This window comes from Carassius gibelio, chromosome A1 (genome assembly GCF_023724105.1).
Source record: "Carassius gibelio isolate Cgi1373 ecotype wild population from Czech Republic chromosome A1, carGib1.2-hapl.c, whole genome shotgun sequence".
Lineage (NCBI taxonomy): Eukaryota > Metazoa > Chordata > Actinopteri > Cypriniformes > Cyprinidae > Carassius > Carassius gibelio.
The window spans coordinates 23,824,441-23,845,034 of record NC_068371.1 but is presented as its reverse complement, the minus strand read 5'-3'; the positions used below and the strand labels follow the sequence as shown (position 1 = coordinate 23,845,034).

The window sequence follows — 20,594 nt, the reverse complement described above, 5'->3', positions numbered from 1 at the left end:
TTTTGTATCTTTTTTTTTTCTGAGAGGTCTATAGAAATTATAAAAAACTGCTGTTAAAATTAAGAAGAAGCAACATATCTATTGTGACTGTAAATTATAAATACAGTCACTTAACCGCAATGCACCACAAATGTTCCTATACATCTATACATCTGTACACACACAGCCTGTTTACTTTAATTATTTGAATAATGCAAATGCAATACAAGGGGCTTTACAAAAGTTCACAAGTTCCTTTTGTGGCTTTTTTGTCTGTCTGCTGCATCCTGTGCTGTTCATAGAAGTGGAAGTTATGTGGTTTCAGACTGAGCACTTGCTGTCCTGAGGAAGTACCACACATTCGACTAGACTATATCCTCTCTAAAGATGTGCTGCGCATCAATCCATCTCCTCATTGGTATGTTTAAATATACATTTTTTGTTGTTGTTGCTGCTGTTTATTTATTTATTTATTATTTGAGAAACTGCTTAAGTTTGCACGAATAGCTAATTGAAAACAAGAAAAGGAGCAGAATTAAATCAGATTTAAATAGTCAACTAACGAATCGCCCTATTTCCTGCTGTACGTTATGGTTTCTATTGGCCATTCAAACATTACTGTAGATGTTCTTGAAATTGATAGATATAATAATTTTAAGATTGTAATAACGGTTCCTCATGACCTGACCAAACCTTTATCTGCTACAATACAGGTGCCTTATTTGTCTTCGCTGTTGAAAATGAGGCAACAACAACATCAATGATAAGCAGCACAGAAATCACCACTGCTCCAGTTTCAATGGCTGTTGACACCACCACCCTATTCTATAAAACATCAAATGACTTTCCAGACAACATTACCACTCCGAACTCCACTGTCGCCTTGTCAAACATGACAGATGGGAATACTACATCAGATGGACAATCAGGTAGCTTTTTCATTTTGCTTGATCAAGCCATCATTCAAGTGTCCAAACTTTTTTTTTTTTTATGCAGCAAAATAGTACAAATGGAAGAAAAACTGTAAGCTAGTTTATGTGCTATGCTGCTTGCTTCAGTACTGATACACAAATGGGAACTTCTAACGAAAGTTTTGGTTCTTTTTTCCCCCTTTTGGGCAACAGATTCACCTACGCCTCCGCCCCCAGAACATCCGCAGACCAACAATTACACCACAGACAAACCGCAATCCAGCACAAAAACTATGATCAAAGGCACAACAAGCAGAACAACCAGTAAGCCAGACAATACTATGCAAGCATTATGATCACTGATTGTGCCGTTCATCATAAAAATATCTCATTTGATTTGGCACAAAAGAGCAATGTGCGAATTCTGTTTTAACCTTTTATTTGAATCATACTGAGTCATTCTCACACAGGAAGGAAGTATGTTCTCTAGCACTCTCTTAAAACTGTCATCCTCTGCCAAAATATTTGTATTAACCACTAAAAGCAATTTGTGTTAAAAACAAACAAACAAAAATCAGTATATTAAATCCTAAATTTGCTATTCACCCAAAAATGTACTTATTTTCTTTGTGCAATGCATTTATATCTATGCATAATGTATTCTTTTTAAAGCAACTCCAGCAAAAAAACCTCGCGCCACAAACAATGGATCAGGTCAGTGGCTATTTTTCTTTATTGTCTGTGTCTTTTCATATTTTTAAGTTTCCTTGTTTATTTTGAATAGACAGACACAATACATATGTTCTTAATTTAATCTTGTTTTTGTTTGTTTTCTTTTTTGTACTCTCAGCACTTTACATAATTATCCTGATTGTTGTTGTTTTGTGCCTCTCGGGGATAGTAGTTTATTGTTGCCTTCAAAAGAACTCCAGGGTAAGATATTTAAATTAAATTATTACTAAGTGGAGAATATTTATACAACCGGTAATAAAATGAATAGCATTGATATATGGGTCCTTGTGCATTTTATATTTTATAATATATATTTATATATTATATTTATATATATATACATACTACATACTGATCATGTTTAATGCAGAAGTACGCTGTGGACTTACATCCCAAACAAGATGCTCAGATCCCACTCAGCACAGTGGATATAGATGTGATAGACACCACATCAGTCAAAGGTACCTGCCATTCTTAACTTTGTATCACCACAGGGATTTCGGTAGCACTTTATTTTACAGTCCTGTTCCTCATGTACATACTATGTACTTATTATAGTAATTACAATAACTATGTAATAACTAGGTACTAACCCTAAACCTACCCCTAAACCTAACCCTACCCCATGTAGTTACCTTGTGTTACCAGAACTTTCTTAGATAAATAAACCGTAAGTACACTATAAGTACATGTTAGTACACACGTACTGTAAAATAAAGTGCAACCGGGATTTCTCTATTTACACTGACCCTGTGTTCTAAACTGTTCCCAAAGATATTCAAACATTCACTCCTGTCGAGTCCACCGTGCCGCTTCAAGACCCTGCGCCTGTGAAGGAAGCTGAAAAACCCGAGGGAGGAAAAGGTATGCCACAAGCAGCTGATTTCTGTCAGATACTCTATGGCAATCATTTAATCTTGAGAAATGATTTTTTCATAAATGTGTGAAGACCTATATAAAGAACTAAGGAGAATAAGAACCAACCAGATGAAACAACTGTCGGTGTGTGGGTGTGTGTGTGTGTGTGTGTGTGTGACAGAGAGAGGAGAGAGAGAGAGAGAGAGAGAGAGAGCGCAAGAGAGCTGCGCCAAACAGTACAAAAGTGAATAAGGGTAGTTGTTAAATTAAATTAATTTTTATCAATTTTTATAAGAGAACATTGATGGGATGGGGGCTCATAGAGCTTTTCATTTATCTGGGATATCAAGAACCCCAGCACTATTGAGAACTGAAGAGTGAAGGTGACTGGAAATAATGACAGCTTACAGTATGTGTTTCACTCTTTTGCAACAGGATATTACCCTATTGTCCTATACAGTCTACCACTTTGAGGAACTTTAGAAGTTCCCTTAATTACGACACTGTCATTTTTCAGCAGTACAAAAAAAAAGATTACTTACTCAATCACAGATCACTTAAAGGGGCTCAAACTGAACCGAGACACTGGGATTTTTTGAAAAATTTATCAACAAAAACATTCATTTGATATTGCCAAGTACAGCATCAAACGTGCTTGTGTTTATGGATTAGGCCGTGAATACCTTATAAAATGATAGGCAAGATGACAAAGTAAAAGTAACAAACATGACTAAAAGTGTGTAGTGGAGTTGTCTGCCTACAGCAAGAGGTGCAATGCCCTAGCACAGTGGTTCCCAAACCTGTCCTGGAGTACCCCCAACACTGCACGTTTTCTTTGTCTCCCTAATTAAACACATCTGATTCAACACATCAGCTCATTATCACATGGGTTAGACAAAGAAAACGTGCAGTGTTGGGGGTACTCCAGGACAGATGGTCCCAGTTTGTTTTCAAGCTCCCTATAATCACAGGATGGTTCTTTTACCCACCAAAATCTGTCATTGACAAGCTCCAGTTTTAAGAAAATAATGGGTCTCAACCCATTTCCTGGCTTTAGTGGCTTTATTACTGCAACTGCCTCCAGGTCTAAATCAACCACATGGTTGGAGAGTGTAAGTAACAATGATTTACTCAAAATGTGAGCAATGATATAGTCAATAATGGTTTAACGATGCCACTTTATCCTGTAAGTGCTGACTTTCCAGTCACAACCCTACTTCTACACCTGTTCATTCGGTTTCTCCCACTGCTATTTTTTTTTTTTTTTTAAGATTTACTGCACAGAAGATGATAAAAACCACAAGATATCTTCAGGTTTGAGACCACTGCGGCCAGACACCCAGGTGTTTTGTGTGCAGTTGTGTTTTTAGAGTAGTAAGAGTAACAGTTGGGAAAAGTGTCTACAGATATGAACAAGTTCAACTTAACACCTTTTAAGACCTTTTTAATACCACCTTGTGTAAAATGTAATTCCAAGCATGTAATGTATATACACATATGTATATGTATATTTAATGTATTTAATTTAAAAATTAAAAATATCAAACACTGTCAAAAATGATATTTATTATTATGATTTACATTGAACTTTTCATACCAGCAGACAATATCCCATACAAAATATCCAACATAAAAAAGCCGATATTTTTGATGTTATGAACAAATTATTCAGAAACAATATTTTCAGTGCTCTATCAGCTTTTACATACTTAAATCTGCATGTTTTTAATATTTATCCCAGGAAGTAATTTACCTTTGCTATCGATGTGTCACTACATTTTGTCACTTTAGCTTTAATCAAGCTAGCTTTCCCATAGGGCTAGTACAAATCTTGAGGCAATTTTTTTTTTTTTTTTTTTTTTTGTAAACTTGCATTTACCCATTAAAAAGGTAGAAAGAAGGCTTTTCAGCGAGCTGGTGTTCAACTGGATTCTGCTGGCACAATTTATATTTTGGTGTGAATAGAAACAGGAACTTATTTTGAATGTGACTTAATTCTTTACAATGATGGAATATTTTGTGAGCTTGTGCAAAAAAATAAATAAAAAGTATTTTACATAATGTAAATATGATGTACTATGATTGTTACTACATTCTATTTCTTTGAGTAACATCATACTTTTAGATATTGAGAACCATTATAATAACCACAGGCAAAAACAAATACTGTATTCCCTACAGAATCAGCTGATGTTAAACAAGAAAACCAACAGAATTTATCCAGCACTCAGGCCACAGTGAACACAAAGGATAAAATGGATGGGCTGGCCATAGTGGATCTGACTGATGGAGAACTGACGACCTCCACCAAAACCTCAATGGAATCCCTAGATGATGTCCTAAATGAAAACAAAAGCAACAATACAGGAGCTGAAGGTTAGAGACAACATTTCTAATGTCAGTTAGACTTTTTATGGTTTGTAGACCATAAGAGACCATAATCATAACATATTATTAAACACAGTAGTACTTTAATATACTGTAACGGTACATTCACATGGGGCATCTGCGTTAATGCTTCTCCTTTACTTTGAATGGGTGACATCATGCATTGGCGAACTGAATTGTAGGTCAGTTGGCTTTGCGTCACTGGTGTTGCTCACAGTATAAGTTGAAAATGACTAAACTTTTCAAGCTTAAAGGGAGACATCAGCCAATCAAATCACCTTATGCAAATACCCAAGCTCAGGCGCTAGCCAATTGTGGTCCAATGTAATTGGCTATTGTAACTTTGATGATTGGCCCCATGCCAAGCTTCAGACACACCATCCGTCAAATGTTGATGCAGACATCTCGTGTGAATCTAGTTGTAAGCACTGAGATTAATATTGAGGTTATACTAATACTATCTCTCTCTGTTCACCACTCTTTCCTTTTGTTTCAGTCAACGGCAATGGGCATGAATTCACTGAAATCTCTATTGATACTTTACCTCTAAAATAAATCAGCCTCTTCCCAACATTTTACAATGGTAAGTGTTTTCCAGCGGTCCATGCAGATACATATACACAGTGCTGTGTTCCATTAGAGATGTACTCAAGCAAAAGAAATGCTTCTGGGGGAGGAAAAAAAAAAATGTTATACTTTGATGTAACTAAAAGAGCAGAAGGGCATAAATCACACATTTATATCACGATTCATATTGATCAGTCCAATCTATTTTCACTTTTTTAATCATGTGGATATGTGGTAGAGGGCATTCCATCTCATTTCCACAGATGCCGCTCTGGGTCTCATGTCATCAGCCACTTGAGAGAGATACCAGTTTTAAATTCTCTCTGTCAGGGTGTTTTCTGCACATGTGTGCCCCAGCAGGTTAAGACTTTATTTCTGTTTGCAACTCCAAGAGAAATGTGTTTCTCTGTTAACAGCTGATGAGAGACCTTCATCAGCATTTCGGTACATGATGCCCCACAGTATAGACAATGGAATGCTCCATAGTGCTTTCTATTACAGTAGTCAAACCACATGTATATAGTCTGCTTTCAGAAATTTAACACTGTCAGCAAAAATAAAAAGAAATAAACAGAATAAATATCATAGGCTAAATACTGAGACAATCTAAAAATGTACTTTCACCCAATTTTAGTACAATTGGTTAAAAACTAGGACCAATTTACTTAGTGGTCTCAAACCTTTTGTACCCACTTGTATAGGTTATTATTACAGATTTGAATACAGATACCCTGCTGCATATAGCATACTTTTTCTCTTTATGGAATTATTTCCATATATATGAAAGAAAAAACATTTACTGTATGTACACACAGTTTATTTTATTTTTTTTCACCGAGGCTGCAATTTATTTGATACAGTAAAAAACAATAATATTAGTGAATTATTTTGATATTGAAACAAATAATGAAGATTAACATTTTTGTCAAAGCTTGATAATTTTTTTTTCTTTCATTCTTTGATAAATATAAAGTAAAAAAAAGTACAACATTTATTAAAGTATGGAATAAACTTTTTTTATACATATATTTATACATATAATATTTATACAGTAAGGCTACATGCAGACAAACTGTAATCAGGAGAAAATAGTCCAGTCATTGAAAAACAAACAAACAAATAAACAGTTAAAGAACCAAAGGGAGGACACAGAGAGAAAACCTCTCATTCATTCCAGCTGGTTTGGATCTAATGAACAGGTTGAAGACATGAACTTGAAAGAGGTCATTCCACCCCCATAGAAAACAACTAATGACCATGACTGCTCATAAAGCAGTATAATTAGCTAGAGCCCCAGGGAACATTATATAGGGTATTATTTTCCAATAAGGGTAAGCTTTCATGTGCTCTCCGGTCATTGTAGGATCTGTTTCCAGGTTTGGATAGGGCTCTCATAAATGCGTAAGAAATTTTTATGGTGCTTAGTCTACTCAAAAGAAAGAAACCAAAACTAATTAGTCAGCAATATTTTATACAATAAACAGTGGTTGGTCTCGCTCAATGCTATCTCATGACCCATTCGTATGTATTTTACGAGGTGGCTTATTCGTACGAATTTGTAATTCGTGTATTTTTCTGATTGTAAAGTTGTAGGCAACCTTTACTCAGCCATTGCAACATAAATGGAAACATTTCACCATACCAGAAAGAGCTGGTGAGGTAATTGTGTTAAGATGCATAAAAGGTCACTGGTATAGAGTTTGGTTCCTCTTCAGGAACTCGAGCTACGTCGAGCGCTTTTGGGGAACGCCTCTGGCAAGAACAACTCTGAATATCGTGTGCAATCAGTCCAATGGAAGAGCATGATGTTACGGGCGGGGTGATGTAACGACCAGGAAGCTATGAAGGCCCCTGCCACACAGCTGCGTGTGCATGTCTAAAGTCTGTCTTGTGAGTCTTATTTATTGTTGTCTGTCCCAATAAACAACATAATGCCTAAGAGCAAAGCAAAGACACGACATTTGAAGCGCGATTCCAGATCGCGCTATGGATTGTTTGTTCCTCCCTGCCCACGTACATCATGGGTGGGGATACAAAGAGTCTATGCGTGGTTTGCCTGGGATCGAAGCATGCTGAGTCGGCTCTCGAGGGAGAGGTTCTCTTCGGTTCTTCCCCCCCGAGCACCGGGCTTGACGCTCCGCCTTTCTTTCTCCAAGGAGATTGATACGGAGGGCGTCGGCGAGCTTTTAGTTGCACAAACATAAAGTTGCTGTGGCGAGTGGGGCGGGGCCGAGAGGCGTGGGAACGAGGAGTGAGGCCAGGTGTAGTGATTGGAGATGAGCTACACCTGCGCCCCACCACCGGTCTCGAGTCCCACGTAGGAGATGGAAGGATATAAAACTGGAGCGACTATAGTGAAGGACGAGAAAGGACCAGGCCTGGGACATTATTTTATGTTTGCTTTTTATTTTGTGCGCACCAGTCGTCCGTGAGGGGCTGGTGCGCTGTTTTGTGTTTATTTTTGTTATTAAAGTTTAATTTTGATTGTGCGCCAGTTCCCGCCTCCTTCTTCCCGATAAGTATGGAGATTTCATTATTACAGTGGTGCCGAAGCCCGGGAGAAGGAGGGAAGCGCTGCTGAAGATCCCTCGCCGCTGTGGTGAATCTGCGGTGCCATCGAGCTGACGATGAAGTATGCCGCCAAGGACGCTCGAGGCGGTGGACTGGAGCGAGTTGCCGGGGGAGGGGCGAGATCGCTGCCGGCCGACCGTGATTTGGAGGGGTGGTTGCCGTCCGTGAGGGAGCGGAGGAGTCGGAGCCATTCGCAAGGGGGCCGGGGGCCTGCTGCCATCCCCTGAAACGGGGAGGAGCAGGGAACGGGGGACTCCTGCCGGCTGCCCAAAACCGGAGGAGCCGTCGCTGTCCACCGGGCGGCGGAGGAGTGTCATGCCGTCCGCCGAGGGCAGTCCAGTGCCACCGCCAGACACAGTGGAGGAAATCACCCAGCTGGTTGAGGGCCGAGCAGCAGTGCGTCTGGGAACCGGAATTTTTTTTTTCTCTCTCCCCTCTCTCGTCTCTGTCGCTCCTCCTTCCATCTCCTTTTCTCTCGCCTCGTCTGTCCTACCCCCAGGTCCCCGTGAGTGGTCCCCCCCGGAGAGAGAGAGGGGGGGGGGGGGTAGAGCGCAGTCTCGGGAGTACCCCCCGGCCTGCGAGGGGCGATGGGGGTATGTGGCAAGTGGGGCGAGGCCAAGAGGCGTGGGAACGAGGAGTGAGGCCAGGTGTAGTGATTGGAGATGAGCTACACCTGCGCCCCACCGCCAGTCTTGAGTCCCACGTAGGAGATGGAAGGATATAAAGTTGGAGCGACTATAGTGAAGGACGAGAGAGGACCAGGCCTGGGACATTATTTTATGTTTGCTTTTTATTTTGTGCGCACCAGTCGTCCGTGAGGGGCTGGTGCGCTGTTTTGTGTTTATTTTTGTTATTAAAGTTACATTTTGATTGTGCGCCGGTTCCCGCCTCCTTCTTCCCGATGAGTATGGAGATTTCATTATTACAGTTGCATAGGCATATTCAATAAACAGTGTTATGCCTAACATTATATGAGCAGCTATTTAATCTCCGAGGGGATTAATATTGTTTGTGTGACTAATTATTCGCGCGCTGTCGAGGCAACACCTGTATTACATAATTTTCAGTTTTGATGGGAACTTTCCATACCCGACCACTTGTCTGGTTGTTAAAACTCCATTTAATAAGGAGGAGTTAGTTCTATCACTTCAATGTTTACTTTGTCACAATATAGACCGTGTTTACTTGTCTGATTGTTTTGATTTAATTAAATTTTAAGAAATGTAATAATTGAGAAGTTAATATATCACTTCAATGTGTATTGTATCACAATCCAGACCATGTTTACTTGTCTGATTGTTTTATTTTGTTTCAAAATCTGAGGAATATAATGACTTTGAGAAGTCAGCACTTCAATGTGTACTTTATCTCAATCTAGACTGTGTTTACTTGTCTGATTGCTGAATTTCATTAGATTCTGAGGAATCTAATGACCGTTTTCTAACTTCAAGAAGTTCAATATATCAATTCAATGTGAATTGTATCACAATCCAGACCGTGTTTACTTGTCGGATTGTTTGATTGCATTAAATTCTGAGGAATATAATGACAGTTATTGAGCATGTGAAGTTAGATGTACTGGAGGGACTGCTGGGCGGGAGCAGCCCCCTCCATGTACAAACAGAGCGTTGCCGCCCGTGTTCCCCGCTTCAGGACCAGAGGCTGAAGCAACGTTCTAGGCCAGCGACTTCTCAGCCTAATCCGAATCCGATGTCAGGCTGGGAGGTCCATGGCCAAGAAGTCATGACGCATTTCAGTCACGACTACAGAGGGCACCCCCTACTGGGGTAGAGCAGTGTCCGCCTCATTATACAGTGCCCCTCTCACCTCAGTGCCCTCGGGAGGTGCGTCTGCCAACCCTGCCAGTTTCCAGCGAGCACTGCTCTCAGTTATTTGCGCCTGTGAGCGTAAAGGAGCTGAGACGCTCGCTGCCCCTTCGGGGGCCTCTCACACCAGAGGTCAGTCTCGAGAGACTGATTCCCTTAGTACATCAGTTAGCAGTGTGAAAACTACTGCCAAATGTATCTCAATGGGTCCTGTACACAGTAGAAAGAGGCTATCGCATTCAGTTCGGCCATCCACCGCCGACATTCAATGGGGTTACACTGACAGTAGTCAGCCCCCAGCAGGCTCTGGTGATGGAACAAGAAGTGAATATCCTATTAAGGAAGGTGGCCATCGAGGTGGTCCCTCCTCTAGACAGGGAGTCCGAGTTTTACAGCCGGTACAGCCATAGTTCCAAAGAAGGATGGGGGGTTGCGTCCGATCTTAGACTTACGTCATCTAAACCTCTCAGTTATGTCACTGAAGTTCAAAATGCTCACTGTTCAACAGGTTGTAGCTCAAATCAGATCCGAGGACTGGTTTGTCGCAATAGATCTCAAAGACGCATACTTCCAAATATCCATCCTTCCACAACACAGGAAGTCTCTGAGGTTCGCTTTCGGGGGTAAAGCCTACCAATATCGAGTACTTCCCTTCAGCCTTGCACTCTCAACATGGTGCACGTTCACGAAATGTGTAGATGTGGCTCTGGTATCCCTCCGTATGCAGGGCATATGCACTCTGTACTATATCAACTATTTAAGCTCAATTAGAGCAAATGGTGGTACGACATCAAGATGTCATTCTCGCACATATGGGGGAGCCGGGTCTGAGACTGAACACCCAGAAGAGTGTACTTTCTCCAGTTCAGAGAACCACCTATCTAGGCGTAGTGTGGGATTCGACCACAATGCAGGCACATTTGTCTCCTGCTCGGATCGAGTCAATCCTTACCTCAGTCAAGACAGTCAGAGAAGGCCAGCCACTCACTGTCAAGCAGTTTCAGAGACTGTTAGGGCTTATGGCAGCTGTGTCCAATGGGATACCTTTTGTCCTCCTGCACATAAGACCCCTACAGTGGTGGATCAAGACCAAGAGATTTTCCCCGAGGGGGAATCCATTACAAACTATCAAGGTCACGCAGCGATGCCTTCGTGCCTTAGATATGTGAAAGAAACCTTGGTTCTTGAATCAGGGCCCGGTGTTGGGAGCTATTGGTCGCCATGTAACGCTAGCGACGGACGCATCCCTCACCGGTTGGGGTGCAGTCATGAGTGGCCACCCTGCCCGCGGTCTGTGGAGCGGTCGCCATCTGACATGGCATACCAGTTGTCTAAAGATGCTAGCTGTGCATCAAGCATTGAAATATTTCCTCCCAGACTTGAGAGGTCACCATGTGTTGGTGCTCACCGACAACACATTGGCGATCTCTTATATCAGTCACCAGAGAGATAGGCATTCATGCCCCTTGTACAAGCTGGCACACCAGATCCTTCTGTGGTCCCAGGACAAACTCCTCTCATTCGGAGCGGTGTATATTCATGAGAGATTGACTGTGGGAGCAGACATACTGTCGAGACAGGGGCCGAGACCCGGGGGGCTTCACCCCAAGGTGGTGAAGTAGATATGGAGAGTTTTTGGACCTCTTTGCGACTCAAGAGATATTGCAATGTCCCCTCTGTTTCTCTCTAGTTCATCCAGCTCCTCTGGGACTGGACGCCATGGTACAGACCTGGCAGAGGCTGGCGAGAGTACGCCGGGACAGGGTCCGTCTTCTATTAGTAGCCCTGTTCTGGCCAGGCCCAGTATGGCTCGCAGATCTGATCTCTCTCCTCGAAGGCTCTCCATGGGAGATTCCGATCAGGACAGATCTACTCTCTCAGGCTCAGGGCAAATAATTCACTCTCGCCCGGAGTTGTGGAAGTTGTCTGTGTAGCACCTGAGGGGGCACAGCTCATAGCTTCCGGTCTCCCAACCGAAGTTGTTGAGACCCCCCGACTCCAATCCAGAGCTCCCTCTATGAGGAAACTGTACGCCCTGAGGTTGAAACCCTTCTCCTCATGGTGCAGAGACCGCCAGCTTGACCCTGTTAACTGCCCAGTTGGTACAGTTCTGGAGTTTCTCCAAGCTAGGCTCTCTGCGTGGTTAACTCACTCCACCTTAAAGGTGTACGTGGCGACCATAGCTGCTTACCAAGTCCCTTTCAATGGTCAGTCAGTGGGTAGACACCCCCTAGTTACACGTTTCCTCCAAAACCTGACCAGTTATTTGTTTGCTACGGTCCTCCTAAAAAGGGTTCCCCTGCCTCTAAGCAGACCCTTAGTCATTGAATAGTTGAGGCTATCAACGAGTCCTATGAGTCCTCTGGTCTTCCCCTTTCTTTGGAAGCCAAGGCTCACTCTACTCAGGCTATGGCTGCCTCTAGGCCTTTCTAGCAGGTGTGTCCCTCTTGGACATCTGAAACGCTGTGGGGTGGTCCACAACCTCTACATTTGCCAGATTTCACAATCTCGATATGCGAGCCACTCCTGGCTCTTCTGTCCTCTCGCCTTAGCTGTGCTCTTCGAATACACACTAGGCAGGGGTTTGGTAGTCTGGCAGCGTTGGCACATCGTTCCCCAAAAGCGCTCGACGCAGCTCAAGTTCCCGAAGAGGAACGTCCCTAGGTTACGAATGTAACCCTAGTTCCTCGAGGGAACGAGACGCTGCGTCGCAGAGCCATACTCCCGACACCCCTGCCGGCGCTTGCTTCCCTACTCGAAGCTGAAGTCAGCTGTGTGGCAGGTGCCCTTTATAGCTTCCTGGTCGCTACGTCACCCCGCCTGTGACGTCAGGCTCTTCCACTGGACTGATTGCACATGATATTCAGAGTTGTTCTTGCCAGAGGCGTTCCCCAAAAGCGCTCAATGCAGCGTCTCGTTCCCTCGAGGAACTAGGGTTACATTCGTAAACTAGGGACGTTCTCTTTGTTGGTGTTAATTGTAAGTACTTTGTTTCCATGGTTCCATTGATACATTACGGTTTTATTTATAGGATTAATCACATATTTGTCAATTTTTACATGTACACAAACACTGATGACTGTATTTGGTGGCAAGTGAAAAAACATATTTGGGCAGTCATTAAAAAGCAGTGTTGCAAAGAGAATGTTGCAAACAATGTTCAGACTAAGTTTATCAGGGATATTTTAACCCAATTTGCACACCCTTGTGTCAATTTTCTGTTTTCTGAGGAAGAAAGATATTTCAAGAATGTTTTTATCCATACAATAAAAGTAATTTGGGTCCAACAAATGGTGACCCATCAATATCATCACCCATTGGTTCTTGTGCCATGATGCCAAATCATATGACACACAATAACCAATGAGGTTTGATGTTAATTTTTTAAAATCTTTTTTTGTGTCCTTCAGAATACATAAGTTGGAACATCGAGGATGATGAATGGTAAAACAGTAAATGGTAACAGACTTAATTTTTTGGGCAACCTATTATTTTAAAGGTGTGCAAAATCTGTTTCTGTTGAAACTGATGTATCTTGTATTAAAGACACTCAATAACAGGTATCGTAAACATTACAGAGATGAACATTAAAGGCCATTTAGCAATAAGACTTGGGGAATTTGGGTTTAGGTTGTTGGAAATGTGTGTTTATATATTTAGCTACTTTATTCCCTCTCATATTTCTTAAGCTTCTCTGATTCACCCTCAGTGAGAAATCATGAAAGGGTTTTTTATGTTGAGACCATACCCATACGCCCACCTGTTCAAAGACCATGCAACCTGTATTTGTGTATTTTTTTAATCAGTTACACTGACATTGTTTTAATCTTTTTAATTTAGTTGATGGCAGTTTGTAATCCTAACAAAAATGTAAGCCAAAAAGAAAAAAAAAGCATAACGTTCTCTCTTACTGGATACTTATTGTGCTGTTGTCAGACTCAAAGTAAGTGGCTGTCAGACTCAAAGTTCATCTATATTTTGTCCTTCTCAAGCTGTCATTTCACTTAGGCTTTTTTTATCCATCCTGTGCTACTCACACTTCTTGGGTGACTTCACAAGCAGTGAAGTCATTTAAGTGGGGTGCTAATTAGTTCATGGCAAACATACATAGATATTTCAAAACATCCTGTGAGTATCTTGGAACTTCTGTGTATAACTTTCTTCATAAGAAAACTTAGGTTTTCTTTCATTCTTGTATTTCATTTGATATACAGTATATATGCACTATACAGTATATATATGGGTGTGTGTGTGTGTGTGTGTGTGTGTGTGTGTGTGTGTGTGTGTGTGTGTGTGTGTGTGTGTGCGCGTGCGTGTGTGCGTGTGTGTGTGTGTTTATGTTGCTATTACTAGTTTTGTGGCAAGGTTTACAAGGTAGGAAAGATATATTTTCTAACAAAAACAAGACTGCAATTCTTTAAAACGCAATAAACACTCACCAGCTGCTCTGAACAACAAAGACAAGTTTGACCACCATTAAAGTATGGTCAGAAGTGCACAGAAGGGAATATTTCATGGGATCTGAGTTCCATATGTGGACTCTTAATATTCCTAAAGTTAAATAATCACTATTAAACAATTAAATATATACATCATCTATGTATGTATATATATATATATATATATATATATACAGTTTGTTGCACAGAGGTGACATTAATACACTTAAAGGTATGATTCACTAAAACAATGTAAGTTTTATTTTGAAATTTTCCCTTTAAACAGGAATCATGGGACACAGTGAGCATAACTGACAACATATGCGGTCATCTAAGCACAATAAACTGTTTTTCTTTATAAGCAAAATGGTCATAAATTGTACATTTGTAAACATCTGCCACATTCCTTAGTGTGGGATTGACAGGACATCTTTCTAACAACATAGACTCTTTTAACTGCTTGTAAAAGGAAAGTTTTCACAAGCCAGCTTTGGCATGATGCACAGAGGTGGCTGGAAGTACAGTTTATGTCACATAATAATTATTATTATTATTTATAATTTATTAAAATATCCTTTTATTCAGTAAATTGCAGAAGCTTCCTTAGTTATTTATGTTCAGCTGTCAGTATTAACTGAGAATAGAACAAACTCAGTGACTCAAAGTAAAAATAAAGTTTCAATAAAATGAAATAAAATGGCAATTGCATGAGACTGAAGTTGCGACTTTATGATATTAAATCACACTGTGACATGCAAAGTTACATTGTGAGCGCCAATTATGAGAAATAGTAGTAATTCATGATTATTCATGTTACAAGATATATTTGTGACTGGAGAAAAAGTGTTTGATTGATGTTCACAAGTGGTTGATCTTGTTGTCCTGTCAGAAGAGATGAATTACAAATTATATATGTCTATCTCAATTAGGAAACTGCAACAACTGCTTTACACCCTATCTGTTGCACTTCAAGTTTAGTTGGTTATCTAGAATAGAAAGGGACAAAAAGGTACTGAGAAATAAATTTAAACTGTCTCTACAAACCTGCCCTAACAGTTCTGATATAATTAGAGATTCCACTTCAGTTTAACAGGTTGTAGCTCTTGGATTAGTCCATTGGTTTTGTCTTGATACATCTTTAAAGGAATGTCTTGTCTTCCAGTTAGCTGCTTTCTTCTCTCTATGAAATGAGGGGTTGGGAGATTGTTATCTCACGATCAATTTACTATGTACCCCAGCTAAGCCTAATGAATCTGTTCTGATGTGTAGTCCACTCATGCCTTTGAGCAAGCCTATAAAGAAAGCAGTTGTGTTAAAGTGGATAACAAGCAGCTTTTCTGTTGATAAATGAGTGGCCATTCACAAAATTCAATACAGATGTCATTGCAAGCCATTGTGTCAACAAGCCTACAGGTTACACAAAACATGAAGCTTATTAGTTTTCCATGAATGTGAGCATGTCTGTAAACGAAATAAATAAAAATGAAATAATCCAAATATATTATATATCAGCAGCATGCATTTACTGTATATCAGTATGCCATGCTTTTTCACAAATCACATCAAGTGCTCTTCTTCTGATGTTTTAGCTTGAGGTGTTATGTCAAAGGCTAAATGCATATAGGAGGTTATGAGCTGGCTTTACAGCTCATGGGAAAAAAGTAAAGTAAATATGATCATTTTGGAGCCTATTTTCTTTTATTAGCAAGATAAATGTCCCATGATGTATGTCGATGTATTAAATAAATGTGAACATATTATATTTAATTATAATAATTCATTATAATAATTTATATATATATATATATATATATATATATATATATAGCCTGCACAATTGACAAAATTATTATAATATTATTATATTGCTATTATCACAATTTATATTGAGTGATGTTTAACATTGTTTGTTGCAACTGCATGCCGTATTTTTATATGAAAATAAAGTTGTAAACCCTCTAACTGAAATTCTTCAGTTCTTTTCTATAGTATTAAGCCTCAGATGTGAAATATACAACATTTCGTAAGCATGCAGAACAACATAAGTGGACTTTGAACGATTAATTGCCGCTTTGAACGATTACATAATTGTGGCATCCATAATTGTAATTGCGATTAGAAATTTGATTAATTGTGCAGCCCTAATATATATACATGTGTATAATTGTTATATATATATAAATATAATTGTAATAATATGTAATTGCTATTAAAAACAATATCAACTCTCTGTTTTACAGCTCTCTGAACAAGACTGATGGATTTTTTTAAACTGGAAGCAAAAGCTGAACTGAACTGAACTGTTTTTTTTTTTTTTTTTTTTTGTGTGTGTTTTACTAAAATTTTTAATTGGTTTGTGTTGTTTAAGGGTTAAATGAAATATACTGTACATAAACTTAACGGAGAAACTTAATGGAGTTTGTACTTTTACATTTAGAATAATATTACCTATTATGTTTTAATACTAATTTATGAAAATCTAATCTAATCTTAAAAGAATAATTTGTACATTTTCAACCAGCATTGTATTGTTGGTGATTGTATGTAAATGAACAATGTGTACTCTTTTTCCGTGTTATTGGACCCTGATATTCCTGTTTATTTTCCAAGCTAAAGGATGCTTGGAAGTCGGATCGATAGAGCATATTTATCAATATATAAAATATATAAAGATCTTAAGTGTATTATGAGTGTTGACATTTATAGCAAAAAGGATATTTGTACGTTGTACATTGAATACATTTTTAATTAAAATAGATGTGTAAAGTTACGTATACGGAAATCTATAGTGCTATAGAGCTCACAGTTCCTCTGTTGTATGTATATTTATGTTATAATGCCTATAACTGTTAACTGTAAAACTTAGACATTTGCATAATACAACTTTCATCACTTTACGTTTTTGATTTCTAAATTTTATATTTTTGTAATTCTTTTAATCTCTGTGTAATGCTTTCACTGTTGAAAATGTCCATTGGACTTTATGTTTTGGGTTAAAGTTTTATTCATTTGTTTTAATCTATTTTCTTAAACTTTAATTTTTACAGACGAAAGATATCGGTCTATTGTATTGTTGGGTGCAACATGGGTTTATAATCAGGTGCTTCTACCTTCTTATATCAGTTTTGTCAAGTAAAACAATAAAAATTGAACTTGATTATAAATATCATTTATTATTACTTGTATTTTACATAAATCTCTTTCTGGAATAACAGACTTGGTTTTTAAATAAACATACTTTTAGTTGAAGACTTCTATATCAAATTGTAGTTTCTAATATTAAAAGTTCATGTTTTTTCTGCCCATCTAACACTGATTACTACTGCAACTACAGTTGCAAAATCAATTTGTCAGGTGCATGTTCTGTCTGTAATAAAGCAAGTTTACTGAGAACTGTATTAGAAATTGCTTTATGTAACCAAGCAGATGCCAGACTAGATGAATCCATAACAAGCCTGCAATAAAAGTTTTATTTCTGGTTTAAAGAAGTTTAGACTGCATTTATGAGCTGCCACTATGTATATATATATATATATATATATATATATATATATATATATATATATATATATATATATATATATATATATATATATATATGTATAGTGTTTTTTTTTACTAATCTAAAATGTGTTAAGTCTCTGACAAAGTGTTATTCATTTGAATTTCTTAATTATGTACAATTTTCTTTAGATTGCCTCCTTTTGTGAACTTCCAAGTGCTCACTGAAATACCTTAACCATCTGTGCTGTCTGATAAAAGATAGGAATTAGTTGTTACTTCCGAAAATCAAACACCTGAACATCAGAAGTCCCTGAACTGACATGTTTATAACAACAAGAGGAAGAGGAATGTGAGGAAATAGTAAGTGGTGTATAGTGAGGGCATCTATGCTGCCTTGTGGATAATGCCTAGCATCAGAGACCTTCACAGTAAAAATAAATAAATAAAGAAGAAGAAGAAGAAAAAAACGGAAGTGAAGAATTCTATTAAAGAAAAACGCAAAAGTTTTCAGGAGTGATGATATATCTGCGCCATGGTCGAAGTGCTGCGAAGTTCTCTTCCGCCATACATTATAGTTACAATTTTTTTTCCGCTTAGAAAAACGCCACGTTTTATTTGGTCACCATACTTACTTTTGTAACTACTCCTGTAACCATCTTTAAATAGGGAAAACATGGAAGTGTTTGGTGGCTTCTAAATTCATCCCTGTTTGGATCCTAATTAATTCATGGTGCTAAGCTAAACACTAACATAGTGACGCCGCACGCTACAGTGATTAAGTGCACACACTAAGATGGGATAGGTACATATCAACTCATCTAAGCTGATAGATTAATGCAGTTATTAATGCAGAGAGAGACAATAGCAAAACTTTAAGTTTATCTGCTTCAAAAACAGTGCAGTTATTTCCATGCTAGTAAAAAAAATTATGAAGCTTTTAAGTTGCTAGACTATTTTACTGCTAAAATCATGGTTCTGCGAATGGTACAATCATAAGGTCTGCTTGTTTAGTACCCACCAGGGTTCAGATGGCAGCATTCACACTTACTCAAATGAACAGCACTATCAGACCATTCGCACCAGGCTTAGTTTAAACCGAATCGATTTATCACACCCTGAAATAACTGAAATCATTTGAAAGTGAAAAAAAAAGTGAAAGTGACATGACATTCAGCCAAGTATGGTGACCAATACTCAGAATTCGGGTGTGTGATTGGGAGAAAGGGAGGAGAGATGAAGGAAAGGTATCGCAAGAATGCTGACGTGACAGCAGTGCAAGAGGACCCTCAGCTGGATCCAGTGGGGTAAATTATCCTAGGATCCTCTATTTATACAGTGTGTATATTTACAGCAGTGGATGATTGGGATGCTGCAGTGTGCGAAAGCAATGTGAAAACACTGGCATCTTTTCTGGGAAAGGGTTATTCTGAGGCAGAGAAAGTTTTGGCAAAGCTGAATAACAAAACTACAACGACACTGAGGGCTTGGTCCACTGAACTAATCCATTCAAAGTATGTACAGAATTCATCAGAAACATCCATTTCTAATTTTTATTAAGCTGTCTTTTTTCTGTATAAACCAATATTATAACAATAAACGTATAGCACAGAACATCCTGACATCCCTTAGGAACCCAGTAATAAAACATGTCCTAATGGTACTAAAGTCTGCCTGCTTTGCATTAAAGTAACAGAATTTATATGTGATGATTGACTAGCTGGCTGTTAACATACTTGTTGACAATATTTTCACTTTATGGGGGACATGTAGAGCCCAGCCTTGACTGTATTGACATAGTACATAGTAGCATGCTTGACTTGTACTATGGCTGAAGAGGTGAAAGGTTGAGTGCTGGCAGCGGGATTCGTCTGTAATCTATGTATCCTGAGACAGTGATGCATGGACTCAACTGCTGTGTACAGCTGGATACAGCCATATGTTAACATGACTAAATGTCATATTTAAGGCTGGGAGATCTTCAGCTAAGATAACAATACTAGACATGCGAATGGTACTGTCAATAATGATTAATATTGTATGACCTTGTTTCTAAACTAATTATGTTTTATGTAGTCAAAACATTTTTTGTAAATTACTTTTCAGAAAGTGTTGTTTTGCAGTCCTAGATCAGTAAAATTATTACTATTACTTATTATTAATTTTTTTGTCAGAAAACTGACTGGTAGGATCAGAACTACTTTACTTACATTTAACTTAATCTGACAAAGTGTAAATTTATAGCACTGTGCAGACTGAGTCCCACCGGTCAATCAGTACTACACTAAGTGTAAACTTAAGGTGCTTGAATGTGCATCGTTTATAAGTGCACCAAAAGTTATTTTAGCAAAGTTACAAAATAGAAACTAACTCATCTAGCACACCTGGCATGCTGGGTATTCAGTGAATGCTAACAGGAGTTTTTCACAAGCGTTGCTAAGAGTGGCATAGTTTTGTCAGAATCATGTATCCGAATAAACAGAGTGCACTTTATTTTGGTTCATGCTATTAAAGGCATCAAACAATTAATCAGTGCATCGCTAGTTCCACAATTTGCATTGTTAAATCCGGTGTATATTTACTCGCCATGAAGATTTACGGCCTTTATGTTTTCTGGTTCACAATCTGCTGAAAGGTCTGGATCACAGTAAATTTCAACTCATAAATTCAAGCTTTGCTAGAAAACTTCTATCCACCAATGTGCCAGAGGGAAATGCTAATTATATTAATTTCAAGGGAAACTTTTAGAATATTAGTAATCACACACATACACACATACACACACACACACACACACACACACAGACACAAAGTATTAGAAG

At 38.8% G+C, this 20,594-nt stretch overlaps 1 protein-coding gene across 2 annotated transcripts; it reads left to right on the top strand.

Moving 5' to 3' along the window:
* Positions 1–252: 252 nt before the first annotated feature.
* On the top strand, positions 253–17,759 carry LOC128016238 (uncharacterized). Of its 2 annotated transcripts, none has more exons than XM_052600738.1 (10): positions 253–397; positions 693–908; positions 1,104–1,214; positions 1,563–1,604; positions 1,741–1,823; positions 1,993–2,083; positions 2,397–2,486; positions 4,662–4,856; positions 5,365–5,451; positions 16,512–17,759. In XM_052600738.1, exons 1-9 carry the CDS (start codon positions 367–369, stop codon positions 5,421–5,423), a joined length of 918 nt encoding a protein of 305 aa, XP_052456698.1. In that variant the 5' UTR covers positions 253–366; the 3' UTR covers positions 5,424–5,451; positions 16,512–17,759. The 2 variants fall into 2 exon arrangements, with proteins under 2 accessions (XP_052456698.1, XP_052456708.1); XM_052600748.1 differs by having other exon boundaries at positions 13,243–16,543.
* Positions 17,760–20,594: the final 2,835 nt, after the last annotated feature.

Excerpts from the sequence above, each read along its gene's own strand:
- LOC128016238 (XM_052600738.1), top strand. The coding sequence starts at position 367 with ATGTGCTGCGCATCAATCCATCTCCTCATTG. Across the intron at positions 1,824-1,992 it reads GCCTTCAAAAGAACTCCAGG|AAGTACGCTGTGGACTTACA; the intron begins GTAAGATATTTA and ends TGTTTAATGCAG. Across the intron at positions 2,084-2,396 it reads AGACACCACATCAGTCAAAG|ATATTCAAACATTCACTCCT; the intron begins GTACCTGCCATT and ends CTGTTCCCAAAG.